Source organism: Chelon labrosus, assembly GCF_963514085.1.
Source record: "Chelon labrosus genome assembly, chromosome: 5".
Classification (NCBI taxonomy): Eukaryota; Metazoa; Chordata; class Actinopteri; order Mugiliformes; family Mugilidae; genus Chelon; species Chelon labrosus.
The window spans coordinates 18,385,626-18,405,374 of NC_140341.1; the positions used below are offsets into that span (position 1 = coordinate 18,385,626).

General features: G+C 40.5%; 1 protein-coding gene across 3 annotated transcripts in view; it reads left to right on the forward strand.

The window, feature by feature from the left end:
- Positions 1-19,749, forward strand: part of LOC311488237 (bromodomain adjacent to zinc finger domain protein 2B-like) — a 43,424-nt gene that overhangs the window by 17,860 nt on the left and 5,815 nt on the right. For 2 of the 3 annotated variants that reach the window (XM_084544819.1, XM_084544820.1), the window contains exons 3-27: positions 5,232-5,369; positions 6,708-6,872; positions 7,181-7,312; positions 7,596-7,780; positions 7,867-8,067; positions 8,339-8,992; positions 9,710-9,771; positions 9,874-10,253; positions 10,403-10,684; positions 11,340-11,400; positions 12,312-12,420; positions 12,562-12,663; positions 13,768-13,978; positions 14,307-14,399; positions 14,474-14,535; positions 14,830-14,895; positions 15,526-15,591; positions 15,938-15,982; positions 16,196-16,222; positions 16,959-17,024; positions 17,389-17,529; positions 18,048-18,302; positions 18,594-18,817; positions 19,288-19,362; positions 19,490-19,718. In XM_084544819.1, coding sequence (XP_084400945.1) covers positions 5,234-5,369; positions 6,708-6,872; positions 7,181-7,312; positions 7,596-7,780; positions 7,867-8,067; positions 8,339-8,992; positions 9,710-9,771; positions 9,874-10,253; positions 10,403-10,684; positions 11,340-11,400; positions 12,312-12,420; positions 12,562-12,663; positions 13,768-13,978; positions 14,307-14,399; positions 14,474-14,535; positions 14,830-14,895; positions 15,526-15,591; positions 15,938-15,982; positions 16,196-16,222; positions 16,959-17,024; positions 17,389-17,529; positions 18,048-18,302; positions 18,594-18,817; positions 19,288-19,362; positions 19,490-19,718 — 4,029 coding nt within the window. In that variant the 5' untranslated portion in view covers positions 5,232-5,233. The remainder of the gene's footprint in view (positions 1-5,231; positions 5,370-6,707; positions 6,873-7,180; positions 7,313-7,595; positions 7,781-7,866; positions 8,068-8,338; positions 8,993-9,709; positions 9,772-9,873; positions 10,254-10,402; positions 10,685-11,339; positions 11,401-12,311; positions 12,421-12,561; positions 12,664-13,767; positions 13,979-14,306; positions 14,400-14,473; positions 14,536-14,829; positions 14,896-15,525; positions 15,592-15,937; positions 15,983-16,195; positions 16,223-16,958; positions 17,025-17,388; positions 17,530-18,047; positions 18,303-18,593; positions 18,818-19,287; positions 19,363-19,489; positions 19,719-19,749) is intronic. The other variant, XM_084544821.1, reaches the window with a different exon arrangement.

The window sequence follows — 19,749 nt, forward strand, 5'->3', positions numbered from 1 at the left end:
AGCGTCTGATTGGGAGATGCATGAAATTATTTGCCCTTCTCTCTCAACCCCCTCTCTTCCTTCTTCTCTGTATGTGTCTAATTAAAAGCTGCAGGCACAGCTACACAGTTTATTGCCAATGCTTGCTGTTGATGGGGCAGCAGTAGGCAGGAGCTCAGGGAATGTGTTTATGATGGATGTCAGACTGTGTGGAACATGTGGGACTCTTGTTTCCAGGCTCCCGCATCCCACCCCCCGATCATGAAAACGATCCACATGCAGACTGTGCTAACGCTTCTGTGAAGGACAAATGTATTTCTTGAAACATTTGTCATGCTAAGGCCTCGCATCGTTAATCAAAGTCAATTTGCCTCTTTTATATTTCCACTGTATTCATGATAGCATTCTCCTCTTGTGCGAAGCAGTCGATGTAATCAGATATTCATTGTTGGGTGTGAAGGACTCCCTAAAAGATGCTTGTATACTGAAAAGTAATGATAACGGAATGCCTACTCTTTGTTTTTTGTGGGGTAAGAGCAAATGGGGATTATTATCCCGGCAGAATGAGTGCAGGTAAATCTCTTTGTTTGGCACACAGCATGCACATGTTCTTGCTTAGGAGGTCAAAGATATGATTACAGTGATGCATGAAAGTCTGGCTGAGACAGGAAAATCAGGGATTAGATGGTGGGTGAAGGTGTTTAGTAACACAAGGGCAGCTATGGATCACATTTAGTGTGACAGAGGGACAACTGCTGTAGCAGAGCATCCCAGAGTCTGTCCAATGCATGTAACCAACACCGTTCTACCATCTGCTACCCAATACGAAGAGTCAGGGTCGTTGATCAGTTGCTCCACATACTCCTTATTTACAACCAGTGGCTTCATGCGCGCTTTTCATCCTTGATGACAACCAGCCTCGCCTCATGTTCATGACGTCTGGAAAGCATGTGGTTTCTTTTGTCTCCCAGCATGCTCATAAAGAAAGGGGCCCTCGCTGAAAAGAGCAAACCTGAGATGAATAATAAACCAGCTCTTAATGCAGAGTATTGATTGTGTAGCAATGCCATGTTTTTTTTTTTCTTTGTTTTTTTTTTTTTTTTTTAAATCACTTGGCAGAGCTCCTCTCTCATGACAGTATACTTAATGTACTCCAGCACTATCAATTTAAACGACAGTGGTGTAGAGATTTCAGAAAAAGATAAATGACTTTGTTTAGGTTGGGCAGTTGCTGAGATTCTTTAGATAGTTATAACCATCACCTGTTTTGATGGTGTGCTGCTGTATGATCAATGGAAGGCTGTAGGCGTTTTGTACGTGCAGTCAAACATATTTTTGTCTTTTCAGTATCACGCAATGTTGTGTTCAAAGGCTTAACTCAAATAAGACTTTGTTCTGCCACCTTACTACAGAATTAGTTACAGTTACCACAGACGTAATTGTGTGAATGTGTTCTTTCCATTTATATGTTATAGAATGGTAGCCAAGAAATGTTTTCCACTATATCATCATCAGACCTAGTAGGCAACAATTGGCCTTGAAAATACCCCTCTGTCTGACTGTATGAGTAATATTGTGTCATGCAGTTTTTCCCTGATGCAGCAGGTCAGCCTGAAGTTTCTTTCAGTATCTGGGATCGGTCAGACACAACACTTCATCACTTTCTAGGTAGCGTGGGAGTCAAGGCTGGGAACCATAACTTGTCTTTAGAAGACATCGCCAGAATGAAGAACTGATTGAAACTAATAGGAGCAGGGAGTTTCGGCCGAACTGTGGGCGTGCCACCAGACGTGTTATGTACCAAGCTACAGCGACCTCACGCACTCCATTTTCTGTCACCCTTCAACCATAAAAGCCTGCTCTCATCCTGCACATCTTGTGTGCATACACTGCAATGGGGGCAAAAGAAAAACTTTCAACACATTTAACTGACTTCATTTCAGCTGGTCTGTCGAGTGAGCTCAGAAAGAGTGACGGGAGAAGTGTGGGAGTGAATGGCTTTTTTAAGAATTTGCTTAACTGTTACACTGTGCATTTTTTTTGCAACCCCCATATTTCCTCCCATCCAAATCAAAAGGTCGGAAATAAATGGCATTGGTATTTTTCCATGGTAGCAGAACGAATTAATTGTGTTAAGTGAGGATGATGGACAGCAGCGGTGCTTGGTGAGGTTTGGGATACAGCAGACTGGCAGCACTGTCAGACAGTCAAAGAGCTGTTAACATCTGAGAAGGTGGTTTTAACATTGTTATGTAAAACTAATTAGTAGGGCACCTGCTTTGCATGGCACTTAACGTCGGAACATGGCACATTTATTTTTATATTTTTATTCACATGTTCTACATTTCCATCACTTGCATTACAAACTGGTGTGGAACAAATAGAGGACCTTTGAGTGATTCTGCTCTCTAAGGGACTTTGATATACTACCTCTTCCTGTCTCCTGTGTGTACCTTTTATTAGCTGAAAAGACACTGTGTTTGCAGTTAGAATACTGCTGATCCATGCTGATGACTCCGTTACTGGATTATCTTTGTTAGCATCAGCCATCTGTTATAGTCCAAAAAGACAACAGGAACCAGGAGGGATGCACAAAAGAAAAACAGTGAAACAAGAGGGGGGATATACAAAGCTTATCATACTCAAAGACAAATGCATGCACAGAAATGCATGTTTGTTTATCCATCACAGTCAGGGCATGAGGTATTATTTTAGTTTTTTTTTGCTATTTATTTAATTTAATGGATTATTTTGGCATTTTAGAAGACATGCAGACTTCTTCCCAAGAGATCCATGACATTTAGATTAGTGTCATATCTGCACAATAAATGTCGAGCACAAATCAGTTGCTGATTGGTTTTACTTAATGTAAAGGAAATGGTAATATGGATACTAGCCAAGTTCTATACCAATGTATATCTACTAACTAGCGACTTTAAAGCTTTATTTAACTGTGTTAGACAGTTTTCTCTTTCTCTATGCTCTACAATGCTGTTGATTAATCTGTTAATGGACTGAACAATTGGTTAATTGAAAAAATAGTCTGCATATCACTATTAACATTTAAAGCCAGTTTGGCAAGGAATATAATAAAAAAAAAAAAAGCAAACAGAGAGTGGATCCAAATACATGGCACATATGCAAAAAGAAGTGCACACTTAATTGAAGTCAGTGGTTTTATAAGATTAGCTTCTGAGCCAAGTGTCTGATTTTTTTTTTTTTGTGTAGCTGGTTTTGTATCCAAGGGAACATGCCAGCTTATTTGGTTAGCTTTGCCTCTTCACAGCAGGGAGTTGCTATGTTTATTCCTTGGACTCATTCTGTTCGGAGGTTGATTGGTCTCCGTCTACTTGGACACTCTGAAATAGTCTATTGGTGTCAGCGTGCCTTGTGATGGACTGTGAGTAATGTAGCAAAGGATTTCCATACCATCTGTCCAGTGCAGCGCTGCATGCTGGGATAGGTTCTGGGTACCTAACACCTTGGCTGTATTTGGAATGGATTGGATGCCACATATTGCATAAGCGTTTACTGTATACCACTTTTCATAGTTGTATACGGTGCAGTGTGTGAACATTATGGTTTTGTACTGCATAGCCACATGACCATCAGGCTTATAACGGAAACTGTTACCTAAAACTATTTATACATTTTTATATTTTATGTAGAAATCTACATGAAGTTGATTTTCATATCTGTGGGTGTTAGTGGCTATATAGTTAGATTAATAGCTCATTATTAGCTCAAAATTGTGTGATAGCAAATAGTAGAATATCAATTTTATGTACTTACACTACAGCCGTTATCTCCTTAGCACAGATCTTTTGAAGTGTCAGGCATTGTTGCCAGAATTTCCTGTAATGCATTGTAGGATGCTTCATCATGCAGATAGCTTAAGTGATGTACGTGGAATGTCATCCATGTATCTTTGGTTTACTGGAAATTTTTAAGTTCGTCACATACTACTTAGTACTTTTGGTCAGAAGCAGTATGCCTCAATTACTTTAACTTTTTATTTTATTTACCATCTAGCTGGCATAGCACATGTGTCTGGAAAATTAAGCATTTATACCCGCCTGTGTAGAGACAGGTATAAATCATCTGAGGAGGATCCATAGCCATGCAGTCAGTATGAGAAATGTTGTTGAAGATACTGCATCATTGCAGGCTGGTAAATCACCCTTTTCAGATTTCTAAAGGAAAGGCATAGATTCAATCATGCACCAGAAAAAAATGCTGTGTTAGAGGTTACGTCTTAAACATGTTATTGTGAAATAAATACGTATATTAACACAAACATTCAGAGTGTGTGGCACTCTTTAGCGACACATTTAATTTTACAATATCATTCATTATTTAATACACTCTGTACCGCTTAGAGTGAAATGGAAAGTGTGATGGAGCAAGGTCAAAATGATACCAAATAATGCGTTATAAATATGAAAGCACATACTCCCACTCCACTGCGGGGAACAGGGACCTTTCCAGTGAAGCATGGCTGCAGCTTTCATGTCATTTATGCCTCATCAGTGCTGTTCCTGGTGAGGGATGATACTTGATATTCAGCGGGTAGCGTTGTCTCCTCAAATTAATCAGATGCGCCTGTTTTCTTCTGCAGAAGAGAATCACCAGGGAGATCTAGAAATTGTTGATGTAATGTGAAATGCTATAACAAAGGCAGGTTGGATATGTTAAAGAGGTTTTCATGGACAACCCAGGAAATGTAGCTCTGATGAAAGAGTATAATAGTACTAGAAATCCTGTGGTGTGATCTGGATAATGGGCAGAATAACAATGGTCTGAGAGTCATCAGAGAAACCGGTGGAGACAATTACAGGACTTAAAACCTGTAAAGGTTGTGCAAGGGAAAAATAAAATGTATTCCTTTGAGTCTGAAGATTGCGTTTTCTGTTTAGCCTTACTCCTTGCTTAAGCAATCACAGCTTACATGGCAGCAGTTTCACATTAAAGAGCTGTGAAGACCTTTTGATATGAATGAGTCGTCACCAGCACATTACTTTAAGTCTGTGTACAGTCGTACTGTCACACTTATCTGTCAATAAACAATACCATGAATGAATCATTAGTCACCCCTATTCATTAGTGTTGCTGTTCACCTAGTAGTTATAGTGATTTGGTTTTTCAGACGTGTGTCAGAAGGCGGCTCAGTGGGATGTGGGACATGAGTGGGTGGTTCTCCTCTCATTCTCTACTCCTGAATCTTTCAGTGCTGACTGAATTATGTTTGGCAGATATGGAGTCACCAGCCCCGTCCTCCCTTCACATGGCCTCCTCCTCGACCAGCTCCTCCCCTGCTCCGCCCCAGACACTCCCCACTAAGTACAGTTCAGCCCCCAGTCCTGACGGCAGCTCCTCTCTCACCACCTGCGGTACGTACATACAAACAAACCTGACTCGCATGCACACACTTGTAACACAAGATGAAATGTGACTAAAAATCTGATTTTAATGCATTAACTGCATTGTTGACACTAAAGTTAACACATTTAGGTTATTCTACCTCGGTTTTGGACAGTGTTCATTTTGTTTTTAGGTAGACTCAAGGCTAACACACACACAAAACAATATTCAGTTCAGTAGCTATGAATAAATAGGGATGTATCCTTCATTCTGTTTGGTAAACAGTCTGTGTCCAACTATCCAACTAAATTCTGTGTAAACACTGAATTACGATAAAAGGCTCACAACACCTTCCTCTGGTCTTAACATGTTACAGACAATTTTGATTGGAATGAAAAGGCTGTTGAATGAATTAATGCCAACAATTAAAAAGCTGTGTACGCCCTTTTGGGTTTCTTTTGACAACCTTTAAGTCCAGTTTATCTCACGTGATGTGACATGTCTGTCAGCCTCACACTGTGCATGCAGCCACCAACATCTCGTTTTCTCTGAATACTAATTGTGGCCAAAGCCATTATGCACTGAGCAGTGGTGATGCATAAGCTGTCAGATTACCCCTGACCGCAAAATAATGTGCAAATTTACATACCGTGGTTCGTAATTATTATTTTTTTCCTTGACGATAAGAAGCCCCAAAAAGCATTGTTTTTTTTTTGTTGTTGTCATGCTATCACAGTGAAGGACACAGGCGTTCTCATAAATTATTCATTTTCACATCCCCACACCAAACGTGCACAGAAATTTCGAAGATAATTTATTTTGGACTGAACACTAAATGCTGAAAGCACATGGGAACCTCTGTAGTCACATCAATTGTATGAGTATCAAGTGAACTGCATTATTTCAAAGATTTTTTTTATCTGCTGTGGGAAATAGAATAAAAAGTCTTTTAAGAGTCCTCATCTATTTCCAATCCTGAGCTTTTTAAACTGGCATCCCATCAATTTTCAAATTCAAGATTTCTTGTGATCTCTTTGAGAGCCCTGCGTGGTCAGACACCTGTCAACATTATAGATCAACTGCAAAGTTATCATTCTAGTAAGTGTCTTCATGTCAGGGTTTCTCACTTGAGACTTAATACTAAAGGAACTAAAGGAGACTATACCATTGAAGTGGTCGCTCCTAAACTTTGAAACTCTCTCCCTTTGAACCTTGTAGACATTATAGATATGTTTTTTTTTTTTGTAGAAAGATGCTATGTGACATTATATTATTTGTTTATCCTAACACTATGTAGATTGGCAAGACTGATGTAGCAATAAATTCATTTGTTGTAGCATCCATAAAACACTCTCTTTGTTCTCCAGGTCATTCGCTGCAGAATATGCCCAACAGGTCCAATGGCTTTAACTCAATCAGCCATCCTGCGTTTGGGCTTTACACATCGAGTTCAGGCCGCTCCGAGTTTGGAGGTCTCGGAAGTCTGGGTTTGTCTGCCTTGGCTGCTCAATCACAGTTTGGTACATTTCCAAGTAAGTTTATTAATGGAGGTGAATGTTCTTAGCTGGATGTATTTTGAAATTCACAGCATCCAATTTTCTGAATAACATGATGACCTGAGCACAATTGAAATGTATTAGAAAAACTATTTCAGATGAGTGCAGCATTTCTCCTGTGGATATTTTTAGAAACTTATATTCTAGTTTAAAACTGTAGTTTAAATAGTTTTGACTTGTTAGTTCAATTGCAGCTCATCTTTGTTCTTAGCTGATTGGATTGCATATTTAGATAAGAGTGGTTATTAATACCTAACTGCACAGTGTCTCGTTCTCCTACTCAGATTGGTGGCGGCCATCTGAGGCACATGCCAGAGGAGCTGCAGCCTTCTTTCCCCCTCTTCTAGGTCTGCATCCTATATTTGTGTCAGCATTCAAGGGTCATGATCCTCTCGAATTACAATCACATACCTCAGGTAAAAAAAAGACAAGCGCCTACATGTTGTTGATGCCCTATAGACAATAATTCTGCAGCCATATTTTTGTGAGGCAATAACAAACATGAAAATGAAAGATAAACTGACAAGCAGCAGGCTTACGTTACATGCACATGATTATAGTGTTCAAATACTGCTGCAATATGAAACATACCTTTTATTCCCTGTTACGCTTTTTTATTGTCCTCTTAGTATGTATAACTCATGTTGCTTGTTCTCATGAGTATCCGTCTAAAGAAATGTACAATGCCATTTTCTGTAGGTGTGAATGGAACAGTGAATGGCAGGGGTGCTTCCACTCCTGCTGGGAACTCTGCTGCGAACACCAGTTCATTTCCAGCAACGGGAAGTAAGGAGAACACTCGAGGCAACGGTAGTCGGAGTGAAAAAAGCAGCTATGGGTTAGGCCAGCTACATCAGAAGACTTCTCTGAAAACAAAGGAAAAGGTTAATATTTGATTAAGCTCACTGTACTGTTCTGCTGAAAGAAATATGGACAGGAAATATGGACTATTTTTTAAAATCTTATGTAGAAACTCAACAAGAGGCCACTGGAGACATCCAGCATGAGTGGCAGCCAGTCGGGATCCCTGTCAGAAAGCTCCAGCGATGGTGAGGAAAGCAGCAGCGATCTGGACGACATGGAGGAGGAAGATGAAGATGAAGATGATCAGAGCAGTGACAGTGAGGATTCTGATTCCGAGAAAGAGAGTCCAGCTAAAAAGAAAGTCAAAGTAAGTGTTAAATCTTAGCAAAGGTTTACTTTCTTTTCAGAAGAAAGGACGAAGACGTACTGTTCGTTTAAAAACAAAACGTTGTGTTAAAACAAGATATTTTGCATGTGACAAATTGCTCTCTGTTAGTTGGTTTGTCTAAAGCAGCCTCAGTGGTGGGTGGCAAACTGGATGTATGTGCTAGCTGACAGAGCTGCCACTGTGAGGCTCTCTCAGCAGGAGCTGACATGACATTCTGTCTTCTCCCTCTTTTCCTCATCCTCCCACTCAGCGGCTGACACAGAACACTCCAGAGAGTAAAAAGAAAAGACCCCGCGCTGCTGATGGAAATACAGCTCAAGAAAGTCATCGTGACAGTGTTGCTTTGACTCCCTCTTATCACCTCCAGACTTATTCTCATCCTGCTGGCCTACCTCAGTCCACAGCTCTCTTTCTCCAGAGCCCGAGGACGGCAGAAGAGGACGGCCAGAAGCACATCAGCGTCATACAGGCCACAGGACTGCCAGTCAGCAACTGTACTTTACCACAGCCCCACAGGGAGGCTTACCCTCAGTCCTCCAGTTCCTCACCCATCTCCTTCTCCAACTCGTCAAAACACTTACCCACTTTAACGTCACCAAAGCATTTCACTCCTTCGTCCTCACCAAAGCATCACTCTGTATCCTCCTCTCCTAAACCTCTTGCTCTCTGTTCGCCCAAAAAAACCCGCTCTCTGTGTCCCTCACCTAAACCCCTAGGTTTTTGTTCACAGAAACATCCTTCCCTCTCTTCTTCACCCAAACCAGGCTCAAAAAAGCCCTCGCATAAACTCAAATTTTTGATGCCCTCTAGTAAGCATGATCAGCTTGTGGATAGCATTAAGGAGAGCACTGGAAATGTCCCAGATGAAAGCTCAATAAACCTGAAGACTTTTAAATTGAATCAGGTAAGTTATAGTTGTATTCACACTACTGTATTGTAATGGATATTTTTTATATCTTCTCAGGCAATATAAAAGTATTTCTATCCTTTTAAACAGAAGTACTTTTTATTTATTGTCCACTGTTGTTTCTGTCGTTAAATATCTAACGATTAGTATGTTCTCTCCCAGCAGAAAATTAATACTTATACACTATCATCAGGGCTTTTATTACACTTCATCATCAGCGTCTGACCACTTCATGACTACATGTGACTATGTGTTTACATCTATTGGGAATACTTCACATAGCTGACAAGCAATTAGCTCTGTTATGCTTTGGGATGTTTGTTATCAAGAGAGAGAAATGTGCCTCTGTTGCAGGACTCGGTTATTGTCACCGTTCTGAGAAGGAGGGAAAAGGTAGCAATCTGTAACAAGAGGGTTTTAATTGGTATGACGGCTTTACATTAAATGCGGGCTTTTGATTGCCAGATTTTGACAAAAGCAACAAATACAAGATGACAGCTAACGCCACATTGTGGCACTAAGCCAAGCAATTTGGAAATATTTTTCCATCGCGGCCTGTTTTTCTTCATTGTTGTTGACAGCCTTAAGCCTGCTCTTCATTGTCGTTGTCGCTTATTACACCTTAAATTCCTTCATTTACAGCCCACAGAAATGTAACGTGAGTGACAGTTTATATAATTACTTTTTTTTTTTGCTTTCTTTTTATTTATGAAGCCCCTCCATTCCAAGGATTCTGTGAAGAAGGCTTTCTCTCCACGACCTAAGAGCCAAAGCTGGTATAAAAATCACAAATCAGTTTCCTCTTCTTTGCTGCTGACACCATCTAAATACACGTCGGATACACTGAGCAGTCATATATTGCCTCTCCCAATCCGCAGTGACAACAACCTGTTCCAGAATCTCCACCCTAATGGAGCGATCCACAGTGGAGTTCAGGATACCCCTTTGGCCCTCATTACTAAGCCCCGCAGCCAGGGCAGCACCCCCAGCAGCAAGCCACTCTTGGCAGCCACCAGCCCTCCTCACCACATGCCCATCAACTTGAGCACTGGCACCAAGGAGATGTTGGGCGGCTCTGCTTCTCCACTTAAATCTTCTGCCTTATCCGGACTTGTTCCCATATCAAGGAAGACTAAGGCTGTAGACTTGGCCAGAGGCAGTGAGTCTGACATCCACAGCAGCAAAGACTCCGACGACTCTTTAGATGATTACGATGATGATAATATTGATGATGACGATTCTGGCAGTAGCCTCTCAGGTTAGAATAACAATTCTTTAATGTAGTAAAGATGCTGTTGATAACATAGAAGTTTTGAAAGAAGTTTCTTGCAGTGCTTTGTACGTGCAAGGAATATTAATTAACATATAGCTCTCTCTGTCTCTGTGGCACGCTGGAATCCCCTACAGAGTCGGAGAGCAATCTGGAGAGCGACTCTGATGGCTCTGAGGACGATACCAAGGAGTGCGTTGAGACGGATAGCGATGCGGAAAGGACTCCTCAGAAAGTTGCTGAAGCATCGTTGTCTGCTCACAAGTCCTCCTCAAACCTCTCACCCAACTGCTCCCTGCTTAACCTGCAGATTACCAAGCCTCCAAGTCTGCCCAGTAGTTTACTCAACCCCGGCACAAGCACTGGGGCGTTGAGTAAACACAGCACATCCCCATCCTTCTCATTTGCAGCAATGCCAGGTAACAAATCTCTGTATTCTGAAAGAGAAAATACATCCGTAAACCCAGCTGCAAAAACAATTTAAAATGATATGATCTATGATCCAGGCTTCAGGAAAGTGTTGCTCACTCACATAGTAAAGCAGGATGATTTCCAGTCAGCATGGTATTTATTTATCCCCCTTTCTTTCGTCTTCTGTGGAAAAGGATGTTTGTTTTTCCAGCATGAGTGCTTGGATGCACAGGACATTTTGTAATAGTTTTTGGTTAAAACAAGCCTTCTGATACAAATTGGTTGCGTCATTGTTTTGATGATACCCAGCAGCTTTTGTTTTAATAACCTACGCAGATGCTTCATATATCTGATACTGGGTGACTCATGGAGCCTATTATGTTACCAGTCGGCTGCCATAATGTGAAAATATTAATTTCTTGTTCCATTCTCCTATGGAATGATAAAAGAATCATGCTACGGCTGTATGTCCTGAATTGCTGTTACATTAATAACCTTTTACATTTTTAAAATGTACTTGTGTATTTTGCACTATTGATACTGGCTGCTGTGAAGCTTGTTCCTGTACAATCTGCATGCTCTCTTAAATATGGCAAGCTTGAGGATTTGCTCAGGTCCCATTGGAGGTGTGGAAAGCGCTGAGTCATTTCTCTTGTTTTATAGGGTCAGGGAAGAGGAGGAGGGTAACAGATGAGAGAGTTCTGCGATTGCCTCTTGAGTTTGGGTGAGATACTGTGCCTACACTTTATATTAAAAGAAGCAGGCTGAGGTTTGACAGTCTGACCGAGTCCCAGTTGTTTTCACAGTCATATTTGCTATACTGTTGGTGTTGAAGGAAAATGTCAGCTCACTGATGGCTGAAAAGTGACCTTTCCTAAAACAATAAACTGTTCTTTGTGGAGCAGCCTTAGACATACAGTGCCCATAGGAAATATGATCATGTCTACAGGTTTGCCACATACAACAATTAATTGCCTTTTATTGATCTTCAGTTAAGATTAAGTTACTGTGTGGATATATGCATACACATCAAATAATCTAGAAATACCCATTATTTGTCCACTTCCCAGTAAAAATTCATTGTGCGAATATGAAACTGGACATCAATGCTTAGCCGAATCATCTTGGGATTTTTCTACAACAACAACTGCTAGAGTTCCTGGTTTGAGTGTAGCAACATCTTCATTAATGGCTGGGTGGGAGTAGACCACAAAAAACAGCCTTTTAAGGGGACTTCTTGGATAGGTTGTGGTGGCCAGGAAATTAAATGAACACAACACAAGGGGTTAATTACATCCAGCCTCAACGCAGACATGCAACATTAGCAGCTCCCTGACCACAAATTCTGCAGCCTGGAATGGGAACAGCCTTTCATCTTTTAGGGATGTTTTTCATCACCAGGTTCACAGGAAACAGAGGCCACAAGACTGTATTTCAGCCTCTGCTCTGTCTGGGGTAACAACCTACATGTCTTTTCCGTAAGCCATAGCTGGTCTCTGGAGGAACTCACCGGAACTGAGGGGTTGCTCCACTTGGGCCATGACCGTTTAGGAGTTCTAATTACAGTGGACAGCAAGGCTATGAAGTACACGTTAAACAGCTGTTTCGTGTTTTGTTTTTATTTTCTTTGTTTAGGTGGCAAAGAGAGACCCGAATCAGAACTGTGGCAGGTCGCCTACAAGGTGAGGTGACTTACTTTGCGCCCTGTGGGAAAAAACTGCGACAGTATCCTGATGTCATGAAGGTAAATCAACAGCTTCAATAACACATACTAGATGCACAAGTGAATCTTTTCCTAATTACTCTTTGGTTGTTGTTCATTTAATATACCTTTATAATTCCTACCTATGCTTTTAATTTGTCTGCATTATTCTTTTGTCTGCAGTACTTGGTCAGGAATGGGATAACTCAAATCTCACGGGATAACTTCAGCTTTAGCACAAAAATTAATGTTGGTGACTTCTATGAAGCCAGAGAGGGACCAGAGGTAAGTCTTTCCTACACCGCCTCTCGCCCAATGACAGCTGGGATAGGCTCCAGGCCCCCCGTGACCCTCCAGAGGACAAGCGGTTACGGAAAATTAATAAATGAATGAAGTTTAGGATGTCAGCTTTAATATATATACTGCCTGGCCAAAACAAAATCGCCACCTGGATTTAACTAAGCAAATAAGTACGAGCCTCCTATTGGGTAATTACTGCATGGGTGACTTCTATGAAGCCAGAGATTTTATTTATTTTATTTATATAGCGTCAATAACAATACAAATCGTCTCAAGACGCTTTACAAAAACCCGGCCTGAAACCCCCAGAGCAAGCCTGAAGGCGACGGTGGCAAGGAAAAACTCCCTTTTAACAGGAAGAAACCTTGAGCAGAACCCAGCTCATATGGAGGGACCCATCTGCCTGATGCAATGAGTAGCTCCTCATTTCTTAAACAACCATGTTGAAAGACACATCCCGTGGTCGTGGAAAAGATGTTAGTCTGTTCGAGAAGGGTCAAATCATTGGCATGCATCAAGCAGAGAAAACATCTAAGGAGATTGCAGAAACTACTAAAACTGGGTTAAGAACTGTTCAACGCATTATTAAAAACTGGAAGGATAGTGGGGAACCATCGTCTTTTAGGAAGAAATGTGGTCGGAAATAAATCCTGATTGATCGTGATCGGTGATCACTTAAACGTTTGGTGAAATCAAATTGAAGAAAAACAACAGTAGAACTCAGGGATATGTTTAATAGTGAAAGTAAGAACATTTCAACACGTACAATGTGAAGGGAACTCAAGGGATTGGGACTGAACAGCTGTGTAGCCTTGAGAAAACCACTAATCTGTGAGGCAAACCGGAAAAACTTCTTTTTTGGCCAGACATTGTATTATTAATACAATAAATAATTAAAGCTGTGATTTTGTACAGTCTGTAACTGATTGAATTGTATTGATATAAGTAATATTGACTATATGTATGCTATTTACCCAAATGGAATGAAATAGTTTTAGGTGTGGTATGCTGTAATAGAGACCAAAGCTAAGCTATCTTTTTTTCTTCATTTTGTTTTAATCTCTCTTCTGTCTACTTCAAATTACTCAGGGTTTACAATGGTTCTCGCTGGCCGTGGATGAGATCGCTCCCAGCATCATTGCGATGGATGGGAGGCGCAGCCGTCGCACAAAGTCTGAGCACCGGTCGTCAGCTGATGGCACTGGGGCCAGACTGTGGAAGTCTCATCCTCTAAATGTTGGCGAAAATAACTTCCAAGACATCAATGATCCCAAGTTGCTGCGTAAACTGGAGGCTCAGGGTGAGTTTACATTGTAGAAATGATTTAGTGGCACGCCGGCTGCTCCATATTGTGCCTGTCATTCTTTTGGTGCATCAGTTTTTTAAATTGGGCTAATTGCTCCCTGTGTTATGACAGCGTGCAGTATTTCCAGCTCACCTACAATGGAGTTTAGTTGGAAACTATGAACTAGTTATAAAACCAGATGTAAAAAAAATCATTAGCTTGTCACAAATAATCGAATCACTTTCTACAGAGGTCTTTTGTAGGAAGTATCTGTGGGTCAGTTTTTAAGTTTTTAACTCAGTAGGGTCTATAATTTCCTATTTTGTATTTCATCACGTTGCAGAAATAGCTCGACAGGCAGCTCAGATCAAAATGATGAGAAAACTAGAGAAGCAGGCCATGGCACAAGCAGCCAAGGAGGCAAGGAAACAACAAGGTAAACAGCTTTTGTCTAGTCTCTGGCACTCGATGGTATGCTGTGTACAAGCCTAATTTGTTTGTGTTTTCCAGCAATGATGGCTGCTGAAGAAAGACGGAAAAAGAGGGAGCAGATGAAAATTCTTAAACAGCAAGTAAGTGCTTTTCCTTTCCGTGCATTGTTTAATTTTCCATGCAGTGCTTCGCAACTATCTGCAGCTGCTCTCTTTACATTCAGAGTTTGTGCACTCCAAGGTAAAAGGTTTAAGCGCTGTTGAATTGCTTTGAAATTCCACAAGAAAGGTGCTGTTCTCCAAAATGCTGCACCTTCCTCATCTGCATACACTCACTGTGCTTCTGTGCCGCACATCCTGCTCTCCTCCACCACTCCATAACATGCATGACTTAACAGTTAATTCATTTGATCTCGCCCTCATCCTTTTTACCAGGAGAAGATCAAGCGCATTCAGCAAATTCGTATGGAGAAAGAACTCCGTGCACAGCAAATTCTCGAGGTTCGTCCTGAAAGTTATTGCGGAAACATTGTAAAACACTTCCTTTCTGCTGTTGATGGGATTCTTCTTCTTCTTTTTTTTTTTTTTTTTTAAACCCAACCAAAGTCTATTCCTAAATTATGTGGCCCCACTTTTAGTCAGTGCATGTGACTAATGCTTAATTGTTTTTTTTGCAAAAAGGCATTGAATATGAAAATCTCCTCAGACCATGCTGGAGCTTAATACAAAAAATACAGTATTTCATTAACTAAGAGGTGGCCCAGAGTTTACCATGGCTAGGTGAAATACCTATTTTGCATTCCCTCACTAATACAAGCTGTGAAGTATTTTAGCCTTTATAAATCAAATTTCAGTTGACACGCTTGGCAAGTGGCTCTTAACAGGATTTCATTGGGCCTATAATTACTGATAGAAATTGTGCTTAATTTATTCTCGCTGCCTGCTGGTGTTTCATAATAACCAGAGCCATTTTGTCTTTCAGTGCTAATGGGAGGGACTAATTATCTCATTATTCAAGATTTCAGTATGTTAGATTTGATAACAGTGAACCACTGGCCTTGTGTACGATAAAACAGACTGAAAACTAGCAATCTGGCAAACGTATACAAAAGATCTGTTTTGGGCATACAGGCGAAGAGAATGAAAAAAGAAGCAGCAGCTAATGCCAAAATACTGGAAGCTGAGAAACGAAACAAGGTGAGTGAAATAGAATTCATGAGCAAAGTTTTGATTGTTTTGGTCACTGTTAAACCTCAAACTCGAGTCCATTCTGTTGTTCAGCTGCCACTGATGTCCCACATGCCCTCAGCTCAGTTTTTTTGCTGCTGCTTGTAGTTAATGTTTTTACTCTAATGTGCTTCTTCTCAGCGCTTAAGAGATTTCATTCCCTTGGCTAATCACTGTAATTAAAAAGAAGGCTGGACGTTAAGCATAATATTGTTCAATAAAAAGAGAAGGCATGCCGTTTCTGTAAGACTTTACAGGGATACAAATTTGTGTGAATATGTTTTGCTTTCTCATTGAATTCATCTTGTTTGTAAAGGAGAAAGAGATGCGAAGACTGCAAGCTGTCATACTAAAGCACCAGGTAGGTATTTTGTCTATAACCGTACTGTAATACAATCATTCTTACTCTGTGGTTTAACTCTGAATATCTTAGACATTGTCTCTTAACTAATCATCATTTGTACAATTTCTCCTTTCAAATTATGTGTTGGAAGTCTCTTGCAATTTTTTTATTATTTTTTTTTTAATGTGTGATTTTTCTATTCCTTAATACTTTGCCAACTCTTTCTACCAGGAGTTGGAGAGGCATAGGCTAGATATGGTATGAGTATGTTTCTGTACATTTAACAACATACTGTGAATGTGTTGTGATAAATGGCCACCATCATAGCGATGGGTAAAGCGTAGCGTTGGCAGTAGTCGTACAGAACAACGTCCCCCTGCATGGCTTTTCCAGAACAGTGCACTGCATAAGTCTGCGCTCAGAGAAAACACATCCATTATATATTCCACAATATCATCAAATGTGTCCTGGCTCCAGATAATGTACCCGAATACACTTTAATAATCAAAAACCTTTACGTGTTCAAAGTCCTTTTGTGTACGTGCGTGTATAGATGTACTGTATGCTCTATATAATAGCAATATTATCATAATCTCTGGGCTGTCTTGATAGTTTCATGATGGTTTTTCATCAGTTGATTGAAGTTGCATTCAGTATTTCGCTTGCTGCTGTAACGCATAATATCTGCTGCTTATAGTTTTCACTCTGCCTATTGCAAACACGCTCAGATTAATACTGTAATGGCTGCTTCTAACTTTGAGCTCGTGCATTGTGTACGCATCGCTGCCCTCATTTGCTTTTTGGTCATCACCGTGTTCCATACCGTGTCACTATTACGCATGTCGTTACATGTGCATTCTATTGATCGTGACACTTAATCTTTTACCGTGCATGTCATGTGGTTCATACTGTGAGTTGCATCCATTTTCTTCTCCAAATAAATGATAGAAAAAGGCTATAATAGAATAAAAATGATGTGTCTGTTTTGTGCCAGGAGAGGGAAAGACGCAGGCAGCACATGATACTCATGAAGGCTGTGGAGGCCCGTAAGAAAGCAGAGGTGGGTCCATCTTGTCTCATCTTGTCTTAAAAAAATATATATATATATTTGATTTATTAGAAAATGATTGCCAAAAATCAAATGTGGAGGCGGAGGAGTGTAAATACTATGTCAGAGCTAAATGCACACAAATATGGACTCAAGAAATCTGGCATAATGCTAAAATTAATAAGTAATGTGTAGTCTTTTCTGCTTAATAGTAAGAGATCCCTCTCTGCAAATCAGACATGTGTGATTGCATTAGGACTACATATGGGAATTAGAGGATCTGGGAGTTTCTGTGAGATTCTGGAAGTACTGTGAGCTAAATGAGCAATTCCGATCACTGTCCGCAACCGTTATTAAGTCTTTAACCTTGCTGCAGGAGAAAGAGCGTCTGAAGAAAGAAAAAAAGGACGAGAAACGGTTAAACAAGGAAAGGAAGCTAGAGCTCAGAAGACTGGAACTGGAAAAAGCAAAGGAGCTGAAGAAGCCAAACGAAGACATGTGTTTAGCAGATCATAAGGTATTCACACAGTGTGGAGCTGTTGGCAGATGAAAATGAGAGTTCATGTATGTCACCGTGGATGGAGTCCATCTGTGAAGTAAATGTGTGTGGAAAGACTGGATTTTCCTCCAGCCCAGTTTTGACGTGGGAATCAACCAGTGCAATCATCGTAGGAGCTGTATGAATAAAGATTAGAACTGCTTTAGTTACATTTATGGTATCGTCGTTTCACTAGCACTGTCAGAATAGATTAATATCACTGGAAAAATAAAAAAATAAATCGAGTCTAAGTGAAAACACTGCCACCAAGTGGCTTTTAATGTTATTACACCAACCAAGATTAGATACCTGCAGCCAAATAATTTACTTTTACAGCTCACAGATATGAACAAATGATTAATTTTCTTGAAGGTTTGTATATATTTGTTTATTGTAGTAAACTGTAATAATGTAACATCTCTTCATTTGATATTTTTGGCACTAGTTACAAATAGCTGATGAACATAAGAGTACGTTTTATTTGTATTTCTCTGCAGCCACTCCCAGAGTTGCCTCGAGTCCTTGGTCTAGTCTTACAAGGAAACACCTTCTCTGACTGCCTGATGGTGTTGCAGTTTCTGCACAGCTTTGGAAAGGTCATGGGATTGGACTTCAATGCAAACATGCTCTCGATAAGTGACCTCCAGGAGGGCTTGCTAAATGTTGGAAACAATATGGGCAAGGTGCAGGACCTGCTGGTGAGCATGCTCTCTGCAGCTGTGTGTGATCCTGGTATACCTGCAGGACACAAGGTGAGAGTCTGCTACTGCTATTGAGAGTCTACAAACAGGAACGTTAAATAGCCCGACCAAACATCCAACAGGCTTTATTATAGTCCACACATCCTAGATGTGACACATCCTCAGGGACACTAAAGCACTTAGCATCAGGGAGAGTGCTTGGAAAGAACACCTTGCTACCAGACACATATTTTTACTATTTGTATTTGTATTCCAGTCCATAAATAGGAATTATTGTTCAAACTTAGTGGTATAAAAAGAAAAGACTACACATTTAAAACATGTTTTATTTATTTCTTTCAGAGTAAAACGATTTTGGGGGACCACTTGAGTAATGTGGACATCAACCGAGACAATGTGTCAGAGATTTTGCAACTGTACATGGAGGCTCACTGTGAACAGACAGAGGTGGCTGTTCTGGCCGCCAGCCTCAGGACTAAGGCTTTTCAGGCCCACAGTCCATCACAAAAGGCCTCTATGCTAGCATTCATGGTTAATGAGCTCTGCTGCAGTAAGGCTGTCATCAGGTGAGGACCCAGGCTTGTTTGTTCTTTCACCATTTGACAATTAAAGGAATCTCAGTTTTTAAAAATAGTCATGCTATATTATTAGAAAACTGTAGCAAACAAATAAAAGATTAGTTTTATTGTTGTCCCGCTTGTTTTAAAGCATTGATGTTTGTCATATTGTATAGTAATATATTAATGGCCTTATTGTAGCCGAGTAATCCTAATGGGCCTGATGTGAAGCTAATCTCTGTTAAAGAGGAACATACTAGCCTGTTTTATTCATGGAGGCTTCAGCTGTAATGGTATGACAAATTATGTTCTGACAGACAGTTTCACAAGGTTGCATCAAAATAGGTGTCATCAATTTTTTATTTGCGCTACACATTGAAACGCATCTGGCGCACGCCGCTATGCATCAGAAATACCTCATGCTCTTCGTATTGTACAAAAAGATCACAGAAATGTCAGCATTGTCTCATCTCTTTCAGTGAGATTGACAAAAACATTGATTACATGACCAACCTGAGGAAGGACAAGTGGGCTGTCGAAAGAAAGCTTCGCAAGTGAGTATATATATATATATATATACGTGCTCTAAGATGTTTGTGTAAGTGAATCGCTGATTAGGTCATGAATGTATAGTATATGAGCTGACTTTCTTTTCTGCTCTGTTCATTTTCGTTTTCAAAGACTGAGGACCATCCATGCCAAGAAGACGGGGAAGAGAGACACCAGTGTGGGAGGAGAGAACAACAACACCTTTGTCGTCTCCACTGTCAGAGACAAATGCAAGAGGAAAGACAGCGAGGAAGAAGAGGACGAGGATGACGACAGTGAAGACCAAGGAGACGAGGATGATGAGGAGGAGGAGGAATTAGCAGGAAAGAAAGGGAAGAAAGCAGATCTATGTGAAGAGGAGGTCAGTGCCAGCAGCAGTTTAATTGGAACCA